Source organism: Corvus hawaiiensis, chromosome Z, assembly GCF_020740725.1.
Source record: "Corvus hawaiiensis isolate bCorHaw1 chromosome Z, bCorHaw1.pri.cur, whole genome shotgun sequence".
Classification (NCBI taxonomy): Eukaryota; Metazoa; Chordata; class Aves; order Passeriformes; family Corvidae; genus Corvus; species Corvus hawaiiensis.
Genome location: NC_063255.1, coordinates 2,760,382 through 2,781,209, shown reverse-complemented (window position 1 = coordinate 2,781,209; position 20,828 = coordinate 2,760,382). Strand labels below are relative to the sequence as shown.

General features: G+C 39.6%; 1 protein-coding gene across 9 annotated transcripts in view; it reads left to right on the top strand.

Annotated features, from left to right (window-relative positions):
- MAST4 (microtubule associated serine/threonine kinase family member 4) overlaps nucleotides 1-20,828 on the top strand; it is a 286,033-nt gene that overhangs the window by 215,561 nt on the left and 49,644 nt on the right. For 6 of the 9 annotated variants that reach the window (XM_048291031.1, XM_048291028.1, XM_048291036.1 and 3 more), the window contains 6 exons: nucleotides 4,333-4,402; nucleotides 7,468-7,488; nucleotides 8,199-8,277; nucleotides 14,336-14,493; nucleotides 18,653-18,728; nucleotides 20,128-20,337. In XM_048291031.1, the coding sequence (XP_048146988.1) occupies nucleotides 4,333-4,402; nucleotides 7,468-7,488; nucleotides 8,199-8,277; nucleotides 14,336-14,493; nucleotides 18,653-18,728; nucleotides 20,128-20,337 (614 nt within the window). The remainder of the gene's footprint in view (nucleotides 1-4,332; nucleotides 4,403-7,467; nucleotides 7,489-8,198; nucleotides 8,278-14,335; nucleotides 14,494-18,652; nucleotides 18,729-20,127; nucleotides 20,338-20,828) is intronic. The other 3 variants (XM_048291032.1, XM_048291030.1, XM_048291035.1) reach the window with 1 other exon arrangement.

Here is a 20,828-nt window from a genome sequence, read left to right as displayed (position 1 = left end):
AGGGGCTCCAGAGTTGGAGTGTGGGGCATTGCCTCTGCTGTGCCAATGACTGGCATCTCTATTGGGCTGGGATACAGGCTCTAGGGGGCTGGGGGTGTTCAGGGCAGGGCACGGCACTGCCTCATTAGGGTCAGGCCTGACCTGCTCCTTTCCTCAGCACACATGCACCCCAAAATGCTTTGAGACATTTTGTCTTGTTTGATTTTTGTTTGGAAAGACATTAGTCTTTCCAGTCTCTCACAACTGGATTACATGATGCAATTGCCTAAATCAAAATTAAAGTTCAAGAAGGTTTTACCTCCACTTGTAATCCTTTTTCTAGGATTTTTCAGGCTTGTGTAGAGCTTTCTTCATGGACACTGGTAGAGTACTGGCTGTTCATACTCTTCTCTTACTATGTCAGGACTTACTGCTTGCATCAGATAATTCTGTTTGAGAGATGTACTTTAGTTAGCAGCATTGAAGCGTAGTAATGAATAAAGCTGTTTGCACCATATATTTTAAGGGAAAGAAAGACTATGTTTCTAAATAAATGAGGCCCTTTAGTGTGTTTTTGTGGTGAAGTATGGAAATGCTAAAAGCTGGGGTTTAAAGCAGGGCTCTGAATTTCAGATTTTAAAAGAAAACAGAAAGGAAAATAATACAGTATATCAATTACTCTGACTACTGTCACATGTAGAATTACAAAAACAGTTTTGCTAGAACAAAACTTTTTATTTCGTCTTGCTTTTGGGTGAAGTAGAATGGTTATGGATATTTCAAGTCATCTGCTAGTTTTAGGACAGGCGAAGAAAATCTAAGTGGTATGTGACATGCAGATAGAAATAAAATCCCATAAAAATATAGCACTGCCAGTATTTAAATAGTGGTCGGAACATGTAGAGCTTTCTTGCAAATGGATTTAAGGATCATGCAGACATTCCTTGCCATAGCTGGGGAAAGTCAGTTGCTGATTTCAGGCATAGTTAATCCAGATTTTTAAATAGCCTGAGCTCCTCACATGAGTGAACCTCTTTGGAAAGCACCTGCAGAAGTACTCAAAATGATTCTACTGCCCAGCTGTACGTTTTGCTGACTGATGCTGTTTGTTACGGTAAGAAAGCCAGACCTGTAACTGCAGGTGGGTGGTATCTTTTTGTGTGTTGTTCAGTTAACAGTATGGGCTCATGACCACGTAAACTAACACAGAGGAACATAGGACTGACTCATGGTTATATTGTATTAATGTGGCTCTGATGTACCGTGGCACATTTTAAAAAACTTCAAACTCGATTTGTCTTTTGATCCATCAGGAATTTGGGATAACAATTATCATTAATCTAGTATTCCCTCAGTACTAACAGAAATTCATAGTATCTGAAATGCTTTAGTTTGTAAGTAGACAGCTATTAAAAATACATAAAAATATACAGTGACTGTAATATGCTTTTTTAAAAGATTTGAAACATCTTCCCTCTGTGGCAAAGACACAGGATTTCTTGAAGCTACTTGCAAAACAATCACAGTTGAATTGATACAGTTTTCTTAACAATAGGTGCTTGCAAAGTGAGCAACCCTGTGTGTTGTCATGAAGCAGAGTATTGTTTTGGTATGTTGATTGCCTATTCATCGTGTCTCCCAGAGGACGCTGGAGTTAATTATCTAATGTCTGACCACCAGTCCAGTTTACTTTACCAGATCAGAAACACAGACAGTAATCTCAGTCACATAGAGATACTGTAGGACTAAAACATACAATACAAGCAATCCCAAAGAACAGCGGGCTTTGACTCATAAGCAAGCACTGTGCATATGGACAGAGTTAACTGACACTGGGTTTTATTTGAAAGTCTCCCAGGTATTGACTTGCACATGGGTGGATGAATGCTGTGATGGATGGAGGTCGTATATAGGACTCTGCTTCCAACCTGTCTTGCTCCTCTAGACCTGCACACCTTAAACCTGTAATAGCTAGCACTTGCTGTTTCTCCAGTCATTAGGGGTTTGAATTTGCATTCTTTGTTTCCAGGTTTGTGTGAGTTCTTATGACTTCTAGATAAACCTTCAGGATTTAGTATCCAGGTATTATGTGTATGGCGTCACCAGTCTTGTTATTTTAAAAGCTGATTTGCTATTGAAAGTTATGCTTGCAAGTTGATTTTCCTAATAACAGGATCTGATGCTCTTCCTGAGTAAGACTTTGACTTCTTCAGGTTTTGTCTGTAAGGAAGTGCTCTTTGTTGATTCTAGCAACATAGTTTTGCAGCATTGTCTCCACAAATCCAAATCCACTGCAATAGCTATAAAATTGCTGCATTGTTGAATAATATTTTTTTCTTCTATATGAAATGTTTGCATATATTTTAACTCATGGACAGTAAGGCACGTCCTTGATTTGTGTTGGAAACATATTTATATCCATATATAACTTTAGCTAGCAAAGAAAAGGAATTGGTTTACAAAGTTCCATATTCTGATTTTTAAAACTGTTTCCTGTCAGAAGCTGTTTCTGTTTCACTATATTTAGCCTAATTATGTGCTCTTCTACCAGAGTTCAAGTTAGCTTCTTTGTCTTTTTTACTTATCTAAGTCCACAACATACTCCAAATTACAGCCGATTTTTTTCTAGTGCAGCAGTTAAAGTTTGTGACCATGTTTTATCTGCACAGTGTTACAATATGTATTTTTTTAGCTTATCTTTGTTAAGTAAGCTTTGGTAGCAGCAAAAGAAATCCAGTTAGCTGTTAAATTAAATGAACTGTTGCTGTCAGTAATTTGGTGTTTACAGTTGATGCAGGATAAGAATAAATTTTGTTGGTCTGCAAGTAAAGGTCGGAATCCGTGGCTTCAGATTTCTTCTGCTCCAGCCCCCTTCAGAGAATGAAAATCCTTGCCACCGTGGAATTATTGAGGCCCTCAGAAGTGTTTGAAGGGTAATGAAGAAGCTGGAGTCTTGAGGGGATGGAGAGAATGTAGGAAGGACATAATTCTGGCACAACAGATAAATGGGCAAAAAAACGTTGGGAGTATTGGTCAGTGAGAGTGGAATCCATGTCTCTTGGGGCTATGGGAAGAGCAGCTGCAGAGATGTGATTTAAACACAACTCAAAAAGCATCTTGCATCTGCTTCTAGACAGAAGAAGAGGGAGATAGTGAGGGGATGTGCGTTGATCTCTGTTTGGTACCTAATTGCTCGACAATTATGCTTTCTCATATGGAATTAATGCAGTCTATTATGGGCATCACTGTGATAAATGCAATGTTAATTAAAACATTTGAGTAGAAGTCAAGGCCACTTGAAGCCCTCTAAGGACTCAATCTATTGTGCTGGCTTTTTCACACACAGGTAGTAGTTTTCCCCTCAAACATTTTGCGTTGTTTCTAGCTGGCTACAGAGGAGCTATTTTCTTATCAGTTGCTTTTGTTGCAATCTCATTTATGTCCAAAAATAAAATGCTACAACAAATACATTATTTTTTTAATGTATTGCTGCTGTCATTTTAAAGAAAAGTTTAAGGAAAGATTGACGGTTAGATGTATGCCAGTGCTACTTTAAAGTTCATCCTTTTGGCTTTTTATGGGGGTTTGTTGGCGTTTTTTTGGGGAGGTGGTGTTTGGTTTTTTTATTTGGGGTTTGGAATTTTTTTTTGTGTGACTCTGGTTGTTTGGGGTTTTTTTTTTGTATTCTGTGGGTTTTTTGGTTTTTTTATGGGTCATTTTTATTCCATCTTCAAATAAGGTTTCTGGTCCGCAGGAGGTCAGGAGTTCTAATAGGAAGAAGTAACAGACCCTAAAGTTAAAACCTGTTCACAAAGTGAAGTTAAGGGTAAAAAAACTCAGTCCAGTGTGTTTTGTCAGCTTGTTTGTTTTCGAGATAGAAAAAAATGAGCAATGAAAAAGAAAAATTACAATAAAGCACCCGTGGAAATGCTGTAGAGACTTTGTGTAAGGGCTAAATATGTTTGATCATGATTTTTCTATCTTTCAATGTTTGTTATGATTTAAAAAAGCAGCCTTTTTTTCTGACATTAAAAATATGTTCTTTCAAACTAATCTACTGGTTTCTTTAAACATAGTTAACAAATTGTTTTGAGAATTTTCAAATTAAAGAGCTAAATGAACAGTTCTCTGTGAGTTAGAAAATCCAGTCACTAAAATCCAGTATAAATGAAACATGAGTTGAAATAAGATTCTATTTCAGAATTTATTTTCAGAGAGACTGGGAGAGAAGAAATTCTGAAATTCATTTTTAACCTGCTGGAAATGTGTGGATTAATATGTCTGAATGGTTTTTAGTGCGTTGTCTTCACCCCACCCTCTAATAATAATTTTTTTGTGTATCATCTCTAACAGGAAACAGTCCTCAAGATAGCCCTAGGAATTTCTCTCCCAGTGCCTCAGCCCACTTTTCTTTTGCACGAAGGTAAGAGGTTGTTGGTAGTATTCAACACACATTTTACATAGAGGAGATATTGTTGGACCCAGATGTAAAAAGTGATTGCAAATACATCTGTCAGGTCTATCACGTAGAATAGTAAGTATTAGCTCACTTAATGTAAACTCTTTTAAACCTCAGCAGCAACAAATTACTGTGATTTGAATGTGTGATGCAGTGCAAACATGTATTTTTGAATTCAAAATAATAGATTAATGATTTAATTGTAATGAATCTGATTCAGGCATTGTCATCTTACCTCCTGAGATCTGGGGGAACTTTAAGCTACTTGATGGTTTCTTCTTATATTTTTTTAACTATTTAAGAAGTGCATTGCTTTTAAGAGCACTATAATAGAGGTCTTGATTTCAGGGTTTGGTTTTACTGACAGCAGCAATACCACTACCATGCCTTGAATACCTGTCATTGACCTGTTTCAGTATCTGTATCACTGAGACAATCAGCGTTGTCACAGGAGTGTTGTGAGGATTAATTAACGTTAGTAGAATTTTTGAAGATCTAAAGTGAATTTGAAATGATCTGTGAAGTAAATTATTACTAAATGAACCATAACCAAAGTTGATAGCATGTCATGGGAGACTACATATTCATGCCAGTGTGGTTCCCTATCACTTAACACCTTGTCACGCTGCTTCCAATTATATGTTCATTAACTCCTAAGTCTGTGAAGGTAGGCAGAGTTTGTATGTTTACCCAAGAGTATATACACAAAAAATGAAATCGGAGTGCTTAAGTAGTGTCAGGCATGTAACTGTTGGGTTTGCAGTGAGCTATAACTTGCCTGTAAAGTTTTAGTTACTTTATTTTGGGAGATCACTAAAGTAGCACACACAAGTTCTCAAAAGTAAGTGCAAGGAAATGGCTTATTTTTTTTTTTTTAAAGCTACGAAGGGGTGAAAATTTGCATTTTTAAAACCTGAATCTTAATTCATTTGTGACAGTAGATCTTGTGAATCTTTCTAATAGCTTGTGATGTTACTTTCTTAATCAACTCCTTAGGAAACCTGAGTATTTCTTTTGAATTTACTTCCTCTTGATAGTTTTCCTTTTGTCAGGGATACTACCTCTTCAGAGATTACATTTGTATGTGAGCATATTTTTCAAAAGATTCATTAAATCCAGAAATAGGTTATAACGGAAAAAGCAGATGCGAAAGATTGAGCATGGCTTAGAAATACAGCAGTCAGGAAATAGTTTTCCTTCCCCACCCATAATAAACAGAAAGTTTAAAACATTATACTTTTGCAAACCTTAAAATTCAGAATTAATTAAAAAAAAGGACTTGTTTACCAATGTTTCATTTGGATTTTGACCTCTCTAGAGCCCTGTAAGGAGCTTTAAATAGATTCTTTAACTGAAGGACATTTCTCTGATTTAAAAATATCTCACCACTTCTGTGGGATTCAAGAAACATTTAGAGCAATTATCTGTGGAAACCAATTTTGTTCTGTGTTTATATTGAAAATGCTTGATGACAATGAAGCTTAAAACTGCATTAATACAACTTTTTCTTCTGAATTTGGTGTGTCTGTTGTGGTTGTTTTCCTATAACCTGTGATAGGATGAATTTTCATAGTAAAATGCACGGTGGTTAATGAGAGCAGACTTCTGACTTTCTGCCTTTTCTATTACATTTTGTATATTTAATGGATATACAAAGGGAGGGAAGGACAAGCGTGATAAAGCAGGTTGAAGAAGCAGAGGCAGTGGTGTAGGAGTATGGATATTCCTTTTTTATCCACTGCCACCCAGTCCGTGGGGGTAGCAAAAAGCTGGGAAAGTGTGAGGATGTCAGAGAGAGGCAAAGGCTTTGAAGCCTCCTGTGAAGCTGTTTCCTAGTGTAGCCATTTCTCATCAGGTGCTGGCCATGCCGTGCAGCAGCCACAGCAAAGGGGCTTCCTCAGGGAGGTGGCCCTCTGCCATGCTGCCAGCCGGTGGACAGGGTTGGAGGCAGCCTTCCCCAGCACCTCGGCACCAAGCTGGAGGGTCACCTTCCTCTGCTTGTTTCTGGCAGGGTGACCAGTGCCCAGGAATAGCCTGTGCCTCTGAAGCTCACCACTTCTGCTGTACATAAAAGTCCAGTATCTATGAACCCATGGGTAGGTGATAGACTGTACTTTTTCTAGAGCTGCTGGAAAGTGAATAAAACCATACTGTATGACAGAGGCAAGTGGTGTATCAAGAGTCCAGGGGAAAATGCTGTAGGGGTTTGCTCCCCTGTTTTTCCCATAATCTGTTAGGGATGCCTCCTATTCTCCCAACTTTGCCTCCCAGATAACTTCCTGTGACAGCCTGTTCCCACCCTTCATGGCCTTTCTGTGTGATGCAGGTACCCTGTTCACTCTGAGTGACTCAGTTAGGAAGTACTTCCTCACAGATGCAGAATACATGGGTCTCACCCATGTTTAAATGCTGTCTTAAGTTCTTGTTTCAGCTGTCAACAGCCAAGCCAAATTAAGAGAAAACTACTTTGGGAATGGTGCATTCATCTGGAAGTATCTCTTACATACCTGGGTGAAGAAGAGAACCTAAAAGAATGAATTAACAACAGGATTATGGCAGAGATGGAAGATTTTTGCACAGTTCAGTATTTGACACAATCAGCAGTCTCTAGCACATGTGCTGTTCATATTTTAATATTAATAATGTACTGTAGTTTCTTTTCTCACACTTTATTTATACAAAGTCCCAGAGCTTTGATTGTAATTTGTGGATGAATAAATGGATATATTGGAAAGAAGCAAGGGGCTTTTTAGACAGTTAGCTTGGAGGAAGGGACCTCTTAAACCTCTGCATCAGTAGGTTTAAGGTTCCTGATTTGACATGACTTCAGTTTTTTGAAATTACACTTCAATTAATCTTCAGTTCTTCAGAATTTCACCTTTTGTGTCAATGAGACTTGGGAGATGGTCTGTGTAAAACAGATCTTCAATTCTCCTTTCCTTACCATTTGTTAATAAAAACTTCTCCTGTTTTGTTATTTATATATTATTTTGCCTTTTTTTAACACATTTGATTCAATTGTATTGCAGTCATGGGCATCGAAATGACAGGTAAATTCTACCTTCTCAAATATCCAAACACTTTTTTAGTTTTCCACTTTGAATATTCAAGTTCCATGTTGTCTTTGTGTAGATCACCTCAGACAGTGAGGAACATAAATCGGGTTTTGGTTATAATTTACATATTTATTTTATTTTTTATTCCGAGTGAGCATGATTTTTCCTGAAGATTTGTTTTTCCTGATTTATGTATGTAACATTTAACATTTAGGTTTGGTTTTACCTAATCATTAGCCTGCTAGTTTGCTGGTGTCCTGTACTGATGCTGCAGAAGAATGCACTACTGTTTTATATCAGTCAGACTGTGGTGGTTATTCTGTGGCTCCGAGCATTGTGGTTTGCATTTGTTCACAATTTTTTAAATTTGCTTCTCATTAATTTTCATCTGATGGACCTAAGAGTTGTGAACTTCCTGTGGTGCATTTCTGTTTGTATTAGTTAGACACCAGTTCTGTGGAGCTGTTCATTCTCTTTGTGGTTGTTTCATCTCATAGATTTTTAACTAGAAAAACACAGTAAAAAAATTCATCCTTGGTGAATGCTGGTTTATTGTGGTCCCCTGTGAAAGTATACTGTTTATTAGAACCCCTGTTTGTATCATGCTTTTGGAATGCAATTTTACACAGTAATACTTTCACAGATGTTTCTGTGCTAGGATACTGCAGTGCTCATTTGACTAACCTCCGTTCCATAACTCTCAGGACTGATGGTCGCCGCTGGTCTTTGGCTTCTCTCCCTTCTTCTGGCTATGGTACAAATACACCCAGCTCAACTGTTTCTGTAAGTATCCATTTTGCTGTGCTGATAGATTTCTTTTGCGTGCTCTAGCTTCTCAAATGTAGCATGCTTCTCTTAGGAGAAGACAATGTAGGTTTTGTTAGGGTTGTTAGATTTGGAACTAACATGTGATAGGAAACTGCTTTACTTCACTGAAATGAAAGAACACTTTATGCAGTGTGTACTTTGCTCAGAGATACTTTCTGGCAGTGAATAGTGTTTAACTGCCCCCTTTCGATCTGCCTTATTTTAACCAAATAGTAGTTAGGTATCAAGTCATAAGTGAGGCTGCCTTGATAACAAGAAGAACGAGAAATTGTATGACGTGATTCATCTGTGCTGGGTTAGACTGCTGTCTTAGGATGGGATGAATCACACATTTGCCTTTCTTTTCCTTTGGCAATTGATAGGTGTTAGTGCATGATAGTAGTTTAGATACCTAGCATTTCAGATGGCTGTAATCAGAATGGAAGAATCATTTGGGGTGCATAAGAGAGTAAGTCAAACTTACTAATTTTTACCTTTTAGATAAATTGTTTCGATGTGATTGTGGTGGTTTAAAAAAACAGCTGGGAATTAAACTCCAAATAAGCCACCCCCATTTTTCCCACCCCACTCCTGTGAGAGAGGGATAAAGGCAGAGACTATGGGTTGAGATAACAACGTACTGAAAACCTACAGCTAAGGAATAAGAAACGCACATTAATGGTAACAATATTAATAACAAAAGTTACAAAAGAGAAGGTTCTTTACACACAAAAGGCCCTCAGCATCTCAGCACGGTTCTGTGTGGCTGCTGAGACAAAGACACGATGGCGTTTGCTCTCTGTGGCTTGCGTTCCCTGTCCCTGAGGCCGTAACAAGAAACAATGACGGACAAACCCCCGAAAAAGCTGGATTGTCCATGTTGTGCTGTCTGCTGCCAGACTGCTGGGCTCGGCTGTGGTTGTCCGTATTTGGCTGGGCTCGGCTCGGCTCCACTCGGGCTCGCCTCTGCTGCTCTTGTGTCAGCCCCCCTGCTGTACATGTACATCTGACTCGTGTGCCACAGCAGGGCCTTAAATCCTGCTCCAGGACTTGGGAGCAGGGCAGTGGGAGAAATACCAGCCTCTACTTCGTACATCTTGCACGTCTCCATACTGGAGAGGAAGGACTGTCTCGCATTACAACCTGGAACAAAGCTCTTGGTTGCAATGGTCACACCTGAGAGGCTGCAGGGATAGAGTTGTAGAGGAAGCCTGCTTTGGAAATAGCAAATAGTTGAGACCTTGACAGTTAGAGCACATCTGCTGCAGCAAGGGACTTGGTCTGTAGATCCAACTATGGCTCTTCAACGTTGTATGCCTTACATGCCTGTAACAGGTTTTTTACCTTTTATGAGTAACACATTTTAGTGATATCAGGGTGATAACTGATTTTTTTAAGCTGTTTCTTTTGCAAATAAAGTAGGCTTTCTCTTCCAGTAGGTTTGTTCGGTTTTTCTTGTGAAACAATTGAGTTTCACATTCTGTACAATAATGAAATACGACCATTTTGTGTTATAATCAACTCTTTATTTTTGTCCACAAAGACTTCTGGAAGGACAGTTCTATGTGTCTTAAACCATGTTGAGCAATTTCATGCATCTTAAGAACTTCTCTTCTAAAGCACTAATTTTGACCTCTTTCTTTTCTGTGTAGATGTTACTTTTGTCAAGTAAATTCCTTGGTTTCACATTAATTCCCTAAGCACTTTTCCATAGGGCATGTTTGTATACCTCTTACTGGAGCTAGATCAAATATGCTTTGCTCATCACCTGAAATATATTGACATAAGGAGTTTATATCAGATAGAAGTAATTGCCATAGAAACACCGTCACTGTTACAAGAAACAGGCTTGTGCTAGAAAGGAGATTAAATGCTGTGTCCAAAACAGATCAAAACACAGTTTTAATTTTCTGTCCATATTCATTTCTTTGATATCTTCAATTTTAAAATGGTAATTCTAATTCATATACTTTTTTCCCAGTTAGGTTCACTAGCTACTGTAGGCATTCTGGAATGTGAGAAGTTTTACCTGGTATTTGCATACGCTGTCCATATACTTATGGATTTAGATGTCTTAACTTCTGTAATAGACCATTATTGACTTACCCCATGATTATTTCTGACTAGAATGTATAAATATTAAAATATTTATATGTCTTCCCTAGCACTGAGTAAACAGTTTCTTTCTTGTGGAAATAAACCTGTTTTTCCAATATATACATTTTAATTTTGTTGAAGAAAACATCGGTAGAGAATTCATGTCATAAATATCTGTGGTGTCCAACTTAAGAGTAAGGGAGCACCCAGGATTGGTGAATACTTGTGGTCGAAAGAAGTGACAGAAGTCAGACAATCCACAAAAACTCACCGAGTTTTATTAGTAAATTACACACTTGGCATAGAAATTGGTATGTTAGTCTCTGACCTGCTATATAAGCACACTCCTGTGGGTTTTGGATAAAGCGGTGGGGTGAGAAGGAAAGACAAAAAGAAAAAAAAAGAGGGGAAAGAGATCACCAGTCCTGGTTCCAGCATTAGTCCAGCTAAGGGGGTTTCTAGGGTCCTGGGAGTGCCCCAGGCTTGCAAGGGAGGTACCATTTTATATAGAAGTTGTCCCATCCTGAAGGTGGGTTTCTCATTTTCTATGCAAATTAGTTATCACTCACAGTCCATTCTTTCAGGCCTTTCTGGAAATGGGTCAGAGGGCTTCAGGGGTCTTTGGTGGTCTTGATTCCCTCCCATTCTACAGTCTATGCCTGCTTCTCCACCTAATTTCTGTGTTTGCTGTACTGAGTTGTGCTTATCTCCAAGAGGTAGAGAAAAGACCTTTGTCCCAGAAAAGTGCTGTCCTACCTCCTTATGGCCCCTGGTCCAGTCACATCTTGTTCTTTCTCGCAGCGTGTTACTGCCAACAGTCCTTGTCTGTTGTTACCTGCAGTCCTTGGTTGGTGCCACAGACACCCTGCTGTTGGTGTTTGAGACATGTTAGCCTTTACCATCTTGGCTTCTGCAGTATCCCATTGTTAGTTTCTTGTTCTGTTTTGCCAAGGAATTTGCTACTGCTCATCAGCCCTGCAAAAGCAGTTGGACAGCCTTTGAATTCTAAATCTAATCACTATTTCTTCACTTCCTGGTAGAGGTGTTTTTCACTTTCTTCTTTCACCCACTGGATGATACATGTGAATCACAAAACCAAAACTAGGAGTGTAACCATCTAATTGATTTCATGTACTTTTTCAGAATCTGAAAGAGCTAGCACAGTGCAGCCTCCTCCTCTACCTTATTACTAATTGTTAGAGGCAATGAGAGACCAGTTCATACAACACCCTAAATGTACATATGGAGCACTCCCTTTTCAGTGATGGATAAATAAAATTCACTTTAATCCAGACATGTATCAACCAGCAAGCAGAAAGAGTTTTTATACATCACAATAGAGTACAACTTTGGCCTTACAAAGCAACTGAAAGTCAAAGCCGAGGCTGAAGTGTCTGTAGTTACCACAGTTACACTGAGGTGAGCACAGCTTGCTGTTTCTTGTTAGCCTGGGGTTTTTTTTTCATTTGTTTTTTAATATTGAAAGTGATGGAATTACCTATTTAATGGAAGCTCGTGGGTTTAGAAGCGGTGTAAGTACCACATATACCAGTTCTCACAACAAAATCAAAATTAAAATATCTTCTGCTAGATTATTCAGTTGTGAAGAAGCTCTTGGTGTGTTGTATTCTAGCACAGCTGGATCAGATCTTGGCAGTTAGAAGATGCAGTTGACATGATTGTGTCTTCTAGGAGAGCAGGCCTTATAAAAATGATGAAGTGAGATAATACACAGCTGCATATTTTTCAAATCTGCTTTTCTGTCTCAGAAGAACCATTTGCATTTCCATAATGCACTATGGTTGAACATATTAAAAGTACTTTAACTCTTGTGTGATTTTTGGAGCATTAGTTCTAGAATGTCAGGAGAACTAATTTTTTTTAGGAATTTTGTGGTGAGAGTTTTCAGATTTCTACTGAAATCAGAATTTAGATCATCAAAAAAATGTAGTTTGTGCCTGTGATGATCCTGATAGAGCTGAGAGTGGTTACCATTAGGAAAATGCTCACTTCAGTTGTGTTGAATCTAAACTCTGTGACACCTTATATGAGGAGAAGTGTGACATGAGTTATTTCAGCACTGATCCCATAGTCCCCTGAAATTGAAGAAAGAGGTAGAGAATGATTTTATAGGAATAGCCATCTGTGATGCTCTGTATTGGGAAATTCTCCTGTGCTAGAGTATCTTTTATTTTACAGAGCATGGCTGTAGGAAATACACTGTGAGGTTAACAGCAGCTAGCTGCTATAGTGCGAGGTAAGAAAGAACTTACCTATGCTGTATGCTGAATCATGCATGGTAATGTGCTAAGGCAGAATTCCATGCATGAGTTATTGTAGCTCAACAAGTTACTACCTATCATGTGAACTGTGGTAAATTCTTGGTGTGCATGCCTCCTAGCCCACAGCAAAGCAAGGTAACACAGTCTTGCTAACTTCAGCTTGTTCTGATGTGGTGCAGCATTCCCATGTAGACCAGTCCTTCTTAGCCTTTTCTGCCAGTGGGTTTTCTTCTTTTTTGCTTTTAGGAGATGACTTCATGAGATCTAGTGTGATAAGAAAGCTTTTCTTGAGCTTCTAAGAGTTAGGATATTAGCCTTTACCACACAAGTTGCCAGGAGGTTAAAAAGACTTCTTAGTTTCTGGTTATTGTCTGCTGACCTTAGCAATGCAGGGCCAATATTTGTACAGTACAAAAGTTTATCGATTTGCCTTGCTAGAAATTATGTAATAAAGAAACTCTTTACTGTGTTTGCCTCCATTAAAAGAGCACCCAGGTGGGGGCCTTGGTGTTCAATATAAGCCAGATAATTACAGTAATGTGCACATGTAAATTGATACACAGAAGAAATTCATTTTATTGAGAAATCCAGCTAGAAACTGAAGAGCTCCAGAAAGATATCCAAGTTTTTCAACTTCTTCCCTTCTGCAGATAAAATATAAAGAGTGTCTGCATGGTACCAAGCAGCTTTGTGCAATTATACAAGAATATTTATGAATCATCTAACTTGAAAACAGTTTTGGTACCAGAAACAGTAGAGCATTTCTCTATGTTTGTCAGACCACATTAGCAAGGCTGGTTGTTAATACTTTGAACTATGTATGTGTTCTTTAAAAAGGGTAAAAGATCTAGGCTCACGGAAAAGTTCAAAGTTCTACCTTCAAGCACCTAGCATGGCTCAGGTAGAGCTGCATAAAAACCCGTAAAATATGATAGTATGGTCATTTGCACAGCTTTTGTAATGCAGATCTATACACAAAATCTTGCAAGGGTAGTTATCATGGTAGCACTTCCAATTTCATACCTGTCTGTATCTTCCAGTTTTATACTAAGTGGATGGTTTGAGTGTAATTCCTTTCACTTTTTGTCAGCCATATAACCTGTCCTGATAAATGTATTGAGTTCTCTCACTTTATTTTCAATGTACAGTTTTTATAAGAGATTAGCATATTATTTTTTTCAGCAAGATTTTAGATAGTATTTAATTTTAAGAGCATTACTAGTGTCATAAATATAGATAATGAAGTACCTTTCTTATGACGATTTATAGTTGGCATTGTGACAGTAAGTTGTACTTTACAGTTACCATACTTAGGCCATCCTTCTCCAATAATTAATTTTCAGCAGATTCCATTTTAGCTATTCTTATGTACTGTTGACATACAGACAGTACTTTTGCCTTAGGAAATTCAAATTTTTGTAATGCAGTGTGTCTTCAGAAACTGAAGGGGTTCTTTTTTTTATTATTTACTCTATACTTAGCTCATGGGTTTGAGACTAATTATTTATTTTCTTCTTTAAATTGGAATTCAGGCATGAGACACAGTAACTATAATTTTTAACTTGAATCACTGTATTCATGAGCACCAAACATGGTCTTGAAAATGTTTTTTTTCATTCTGATGGAAGCTTGTGCATTCTCTTGTGCTCTTGTAGTCATCCTGCTCATCCCAAGAGAAGCTACACCAGTTACCGTACCAACCAACACCTGATGAACTACATTTTTTGTCTAAACATTTCTGTACCACTGAGAGCATTGCCAGTGATAGCAGGTGCAGGACCACTGCAATGCGCCCTCGGTCCCGAAGTCTCAGGTGAGTTTGTGTATCTGAAAACAGGACTTGGATCTAAATTACACATACTATGGGGAGAATCATGGTGGTGTACATTGGGGATGGGTACTGGTTTTGAAATGGCTGAAATATAGTGCAAGAGGTACATAACTGAGGCTGAATTAAGAATAGTCCTTTTAAATACTTGTTCTGGTTCTGATCATGACTTACTTCAGTGGTAAGTGAATGTTGCCTTATTGTGAAGGCAAATAACCTCCAGAGGCTGTCTTGAGGACCTAGTCATTAATGATCTAGTTGCAGTATTCCCTTTCTGAATCTATGTACCTCCTCCGTCATTGGTAGATTAGCCTGTGAACGTCTGTATTAGCCTGTGAATTGTCTGTATCAGTTCAAGGACTCCCCATTGTGATGTCTTGAGACAAAGTTTAGTATTCAGTTTTGACCTTTAAGAAAGACAGAAGCCACATTTAGAATCACAGAATGGTTTAAGATGGAAGGGACCTTAAATATCATCTCATTTCCACTCCCCTGGTGTGGGCAGGGACAGTTCCACTAGATGAGGTTGCTAAGAGCTCCATCTGGCCTAGCCCTAAACACTTCCAAGTTAGGGGTATCTACAACTTCTCTGGGCAACCTGTTCCAGTGTCTCACCACCCCTACAGTAAAGATTGTCTTCCTAATATCTAATCTAAACCTCATTTCTTTCAGTTTGAAGCATTACCCTTTGTCCTCTTACTGCCCACTCTTGTAAAAGTACCTCTCCTGCTTTCTTGTAGGCCCACTTGTGTCTTACCTTGTAGGTACTGGAAGGCTACTATAAGGTTTCCCTAAAGTATTCTCTTCTCCAGGATAAACAACCCCAACTCTCCCAGCCTGTCACCATAGGGAGAGGCCTTACATCCCTCTGATCATCTTTGTGGCTGTGTTCTGGACTTTGCTCCAGCAGGTCCATGTTTTTCCTGTGTTGAGGACTCCAGAGGCTGGAAACAAAACTTTACATGGTGTCTTTTGAGATCAGAATACAGGAGAAGAATCAACTGCTGGCTGTGCTTCTTCTGATGCAGCCACGATTTGGTTGGCTTCGTGGGCTGTGAGTGAGTGCACGTTGCCAGGTCTTGTAGAACTTCTCACCCATCAACACACCCAAGTCCTTTTCTTCAGGGCTGCTCTCAGTCTGTTCTTTGCCCAGCCTATATATGTGTTTAGGATTGCCCCAACCTAGGTGTAGGACCTTACACACTGCCTTGTTGAGCTCCATGAGGTTTGCACTGGCCCACCTCTCAATCTCCTCACCATTTCTAGGTCCCTCTGGATGCCATCGCTTCCCTCTAGTCTGTCGACTGCCCCACACAGCCTGGTGCTGTCAGTGAACTTGCTGAGGGTGCCCTTGATTCTTCTGTCCATGTCCCTGACAAAGATGTTACAGAGTGCCAGTCCCAGTACTGACCCCTGAGGAATGCCACTTGTCGCTGGTCTCCACTTGGACATAGAGCTGTTCACAACTGTTTGAATGTCACCATCCAGCTAGTTCCTTATCCACCCAGTGGTCTGTCCATCAAATCCGTGTCTCCCCTGTTTATAGACAAGGGAGTCATGTGGAACAGCGCCAAATGCTTTGCACAAGTCTAGGTAAATGACCTCAGTCTCTCTTTCCTTCTTCACCCACACTGCAATCCACTATAGAGGACCACCAGATTGGTCCAGCACAGTTTGCCCTTAGTGAAGGCAGTTGTCTTTCACCGATGGCCTCCTTATTTTCCATGTAACTCAGCACAGTTTTCGGGAGCATTTGCTCCTTGATCTTACCAGGCACAGAGGTGAGAATGAACAGCTTGTAGTTCCCCAAGTCTTCCTTATATCTCTTTTTAAAAATGAAGGTTATGTTTTCCCTTCTCCAGTCACTGTAACTTCACTCAACTGCCACAGCTTCTCAAATATGATGGATAATAGCTCAGCCACTTCCTCCACCAGTTTTCTCACAACCTGTGGATGTATTATACCGGGTCCCATAGACCTGTGCACCTTCAAGTTCCTTAAATGGTCTTGAACCTGATCTTTTAAAGCTGGTGATTTTACATTCTCCCAGTCCCTGCCTCAGCCTTTTGTAATTTGGGTGATGTGGCTGGAGCACTTGTCAGTGAAGAACGAGGCAAGGAGCTCACAGAGTACCTCAGACTTCTTCATGTTCCAGTAATCAGGTCTCCCATTTCCTTCCAGAGGGCCCACATTTTCGTTAGTCTTCTGTCACTGATGTAGCTGTAGAGCTTTTCTTGTTGCTATTGACTTCCCTGGCCAGATTTAATTCTGTCAGGTCTTTAGCCTTCCTAACCTGATCCCTGGCTGCTCAGACATTCTTTCTGCATTCCTCCCAGGCTACCAGTCCTTGCTTCCATCCTCTGTAGGTTTCCTTTCTCGTGTTTGAATTCGTCCAGGAGTTCCTTGTACATCCATGCGGGCCTCATGGCATTTCTGCCTGACTTCCTCTTCGTTGGGGTACATCACTCCTGAGTGTGGAGGAGTTGACCCTTGAATATAATCCAGCTCTCTTGGGCCCCTCTTTTGTCCAGTTTTTCATCCCAAGGTACTCTACAAAGCAGATTCCTGAAGAGACAAAAGCCTGCTCCTGAAGCCGTGAGCTGTGAGCGGTCTCTGCACCCTCCTTGGTGCCCTAAGGATCGCAAACTCCACTCTCCATAGTCACAGCAGCCCAGGCTGCCCCTGAGCTTCACATTCCTCAGCAGTCCCTCTTCGTTGGTGAGAATGGTGTCCAGCATAGCACCTCTCCTCATTGACCCTTCTATTACTTGGAGAAGGAAATTATCATCAACACATTCCAGAAACATCTTGGATTGTTTCCTGCTGTGTGCTCGAGAGCTCTTCGTCAGCTCCTCATTTGTCCACAGGCAGAGCTCTATGCACTGCAAGGGGTTAGAGTGCATGGAGTGCAACCAGCTAGAGTCCAACTGACTTTGTAGGCAACATTCCCTCCTCATCTCCCCTGCTTGTCCTTTCAAAAGAACCTGTATCCTTCCATTCCAACCCTCCAGTCATAGGAGGCATTTCACCACACCTCCGTGATGTCAAGAAGACCACAGCCCTGCAGGTGTACGTATGTCTTTAATACCTGTGGTTTATTTGCTGTGCTGTGTGCATTTGCACAGAGGAATTGAAGTTGAGCCTTGATGAAACTTAGGTACTGCTTGAAGTGGCTGGAGTTCTTTTTGCTGCTATTCAGGTGCTCTCTTGCTGACTTGTGATCTCTCTTCAGGTTCTGGGCATCTCTTGCTGGCCCTGGTATTAGACCGATAGAAGTGGGATGGATTGATGTTCATCTTCACCCAAAACTTCTGTTTTCCTGCTAATGCAGGAAACTTCTATACACGCGATAAAGATGGTCTTAGAGGATTACCCCCTGTATGGAGTCTTTCCTAGTCCAGGTCTTTTAGACAGATTGAATGGACCAGAATCACCAACACAGGAAATTCATATTGAGATTTTTTTTAAGGGCTTTGTAGTGGACAGTGAGGCTCATGATAGCAAAAAGTAGTTTGGTAGTTTTGTAAGGTCTGTGGGTATCTTTTATGAATTCTTTTCCTCAAAGTCTGGTGCTTTTTTTTACAGACACAGTGCTCCAGTTTTGTTTGGCACATGCATAGATACGACATTATTTGTAGGAAGTTACTGCCTTTATCTGCTGGTCAGATTGAAAACGTTGTTTTGATACCTTTTTTCCAATTATCCATTTAGAAGAACAAACAAAACTCAAACAAACTCATTTTTTACTTTTTCACTTGCAGCTACCAGAGTTATTGATCAGATCTTGCTGTTTTGATTGTATCTAATCTTCAAAGGTATGGGTATAACCATAAGTAGCAGTTACACAGATCTCCATTGCCCTTCTGAGAAAAAGATAATGTTCACAAGGCTTCATCTGCCTTGAAATGTAGGTACAAACTAGGAGAATAACATGGTTAGCAGTTAGATGTCAAGTACATTAAATAATCATGAGGACTTAAACAGAAAATAGCAGAAGGGAACCAAGTGTACCACTGATGACAGACTGTACCTTTCCAGTGAAGTCTGTGCTGACTTTTTGTGGAAATAAGTCATACAAAAATATAATAACTAACTGTAGTTCATGCTGGGACAAGTGTAAAGGGATAATTTGCTTTGCTTGCAGCCCTGGACGTTCTCCTGCCTGCTGTGACAATGAAATAATTATGATGAACCATGTCTACAAAGAAAGGTTCCCAAAGGTAATGAATTATATTTAAGATACCCAGTATCTAAACTGATAGGCAACATAGGTTCTAAGTAAGTGGTGCTTTTGTTATGGGAAGTAATGATCCAGCCCTGTAATGGCTACCATAAAGCATCACCAAGCTCTTACTGTAATGATAAAATCACAATAACGAATTGTGGCTGAGAACTGGACATTCATTTGCCAAAGCTGCCAGACTGGTTTTGACATGAATCATGCTGGTAATATACTCTGCTGATTGGAATCTGATGATACATTGGATTTCAATAGGTGGTGTGTACTTGGGGCAAATGCATACTGAATTAGTAAATCAAAACCAGTTTCTAGTGCTAAGTCTCGAGTGGCATCTGCTGTGATATAGCAGCAGATTCCTTCATTTACTGCCATTTCTTCATTATATACTTCACATACATATATATTACATGCACTGATTTAATGGTGAGGATCAGTACACAGAGGTGGGGTTTGACTGTGAGATATGAGGACATTTTGCTCTCCTGTCCAGAGGTCTTGAGACATGGGTCAGTTCCTAGGTGCAGGTGTGTGTGTACAGCTTGAAGCACTATGCTCTTGGTTGCTTCTAGGATTTTGGTTACCCTTGGAAAACAAAACAAGGTACTGTTCCTAAAAAGTGGGTAAAGAAGGGAGAAATTTCATTGCATTTCTTCATATAAATATGAAGAAAGATTTGTCAGGATTTGCAGAGCAATCGAGCAACAATATGAAGTGTGAAGAACTCACTTATCTTAGTGTTTGAGATGTGAACTAAGATGTGTGGGATTACTTTTAATAATAAGAGTATCTTCAAGGGTTTTTTTAAGCACCTGCAGTTCTGTGAGAACCAGACAGGTGGTTCTGTAAAACAAATGCATCTCGAAACCTGCAGACACGTTTGACAGGACCTGTGAGCCTGTGGTGCTTTTAATTAGTCAAATGAGCCTCATTCAAACTCTGCCCAGTGAAACATTTTTATGGAATAACCTTTGCGAAAGTAATGACTATATTCTGCTTTGTAGTATCTGCAGTTTTAGCAGAACAAAGCAGACCCCCATGAGTTCTCTTCTCTATTTTTATTTATTTCCACTTTGGCTTTGACTTAAAAGCTTTTTAGTTCTGTTTAGTGTTTATCACAAGATTAGTGCACAGTTAATCACCAGTGGCAGACAAGGTGGGGGAGCTGTGCAATAGCTGTTAAGGCTATTGCTTTTCTGTACTGGTAGTGTGGGGAAATGACATCTGCCACTTTGCCTTTGTGAACTTGCCTTTTGGCTTCAGTCATTTCATCCATTCCAGCTAGGTAAATTCTTAGAAATGTTCTGGAGTCAGAAATAACTTTGAGGCTGTTAGTTTCATGTAGAGCTGATTTAATGTGTTGAATGACTACTTTTCTGTAGGCCACAGCTCAGATGGAAGAGAGGCTTCAGGACATTATAACAAATCATTCTCCAGAGAACATCCTTCCTCTAGCAGATGGAGTGCTCAGTTTTACCCACCATCAGATCACAGAGCTGGCTCGAGATTGTTTGGATAAATCTCACCAAGGCCTCATCACATCACGATACTTCCTTGAATTACAGCAGAAATTGGACAAATTGCTACAGGAGGTATGAGCCGTGAGACTGTGTGTTTGCCTGAAAAATTGTTTAAATTTGTTTGCCTAAGAGTTGTCTTGAATGTTGTCTCAAATTATGACTGTTTACTCAAGTAATTGTCAAATGATATTCATAAGATGCTTTAGTCTACATAATGACCCCTACAAAAACTATAAGGCACACTAACATATTGGTCTGGAATGGACGGGTAGTAAAGATTTCAGAAACAACAGCATTATGTCCTGCAGTTCAAGTTACAGATTGTTTACGGAAGCGTGTGCGTAAGCCCCAGACAGGGCTGGCTATTCCATTTACTTTAAATAAATGAAGTAGCATATTCACTTCCCTTTTATCAACCCTACTGTGTTGAGAAAGCAGATAGCAACCTTTAGCTTTCCATTAATGAGAGATTATTTATTATTTCTTTATTTGTAACGTTCCCCTCATAGCTGAAATATTTATTAACAGAAATAATGTCTTTTCTAAATGTGTCAAAAGTTTCA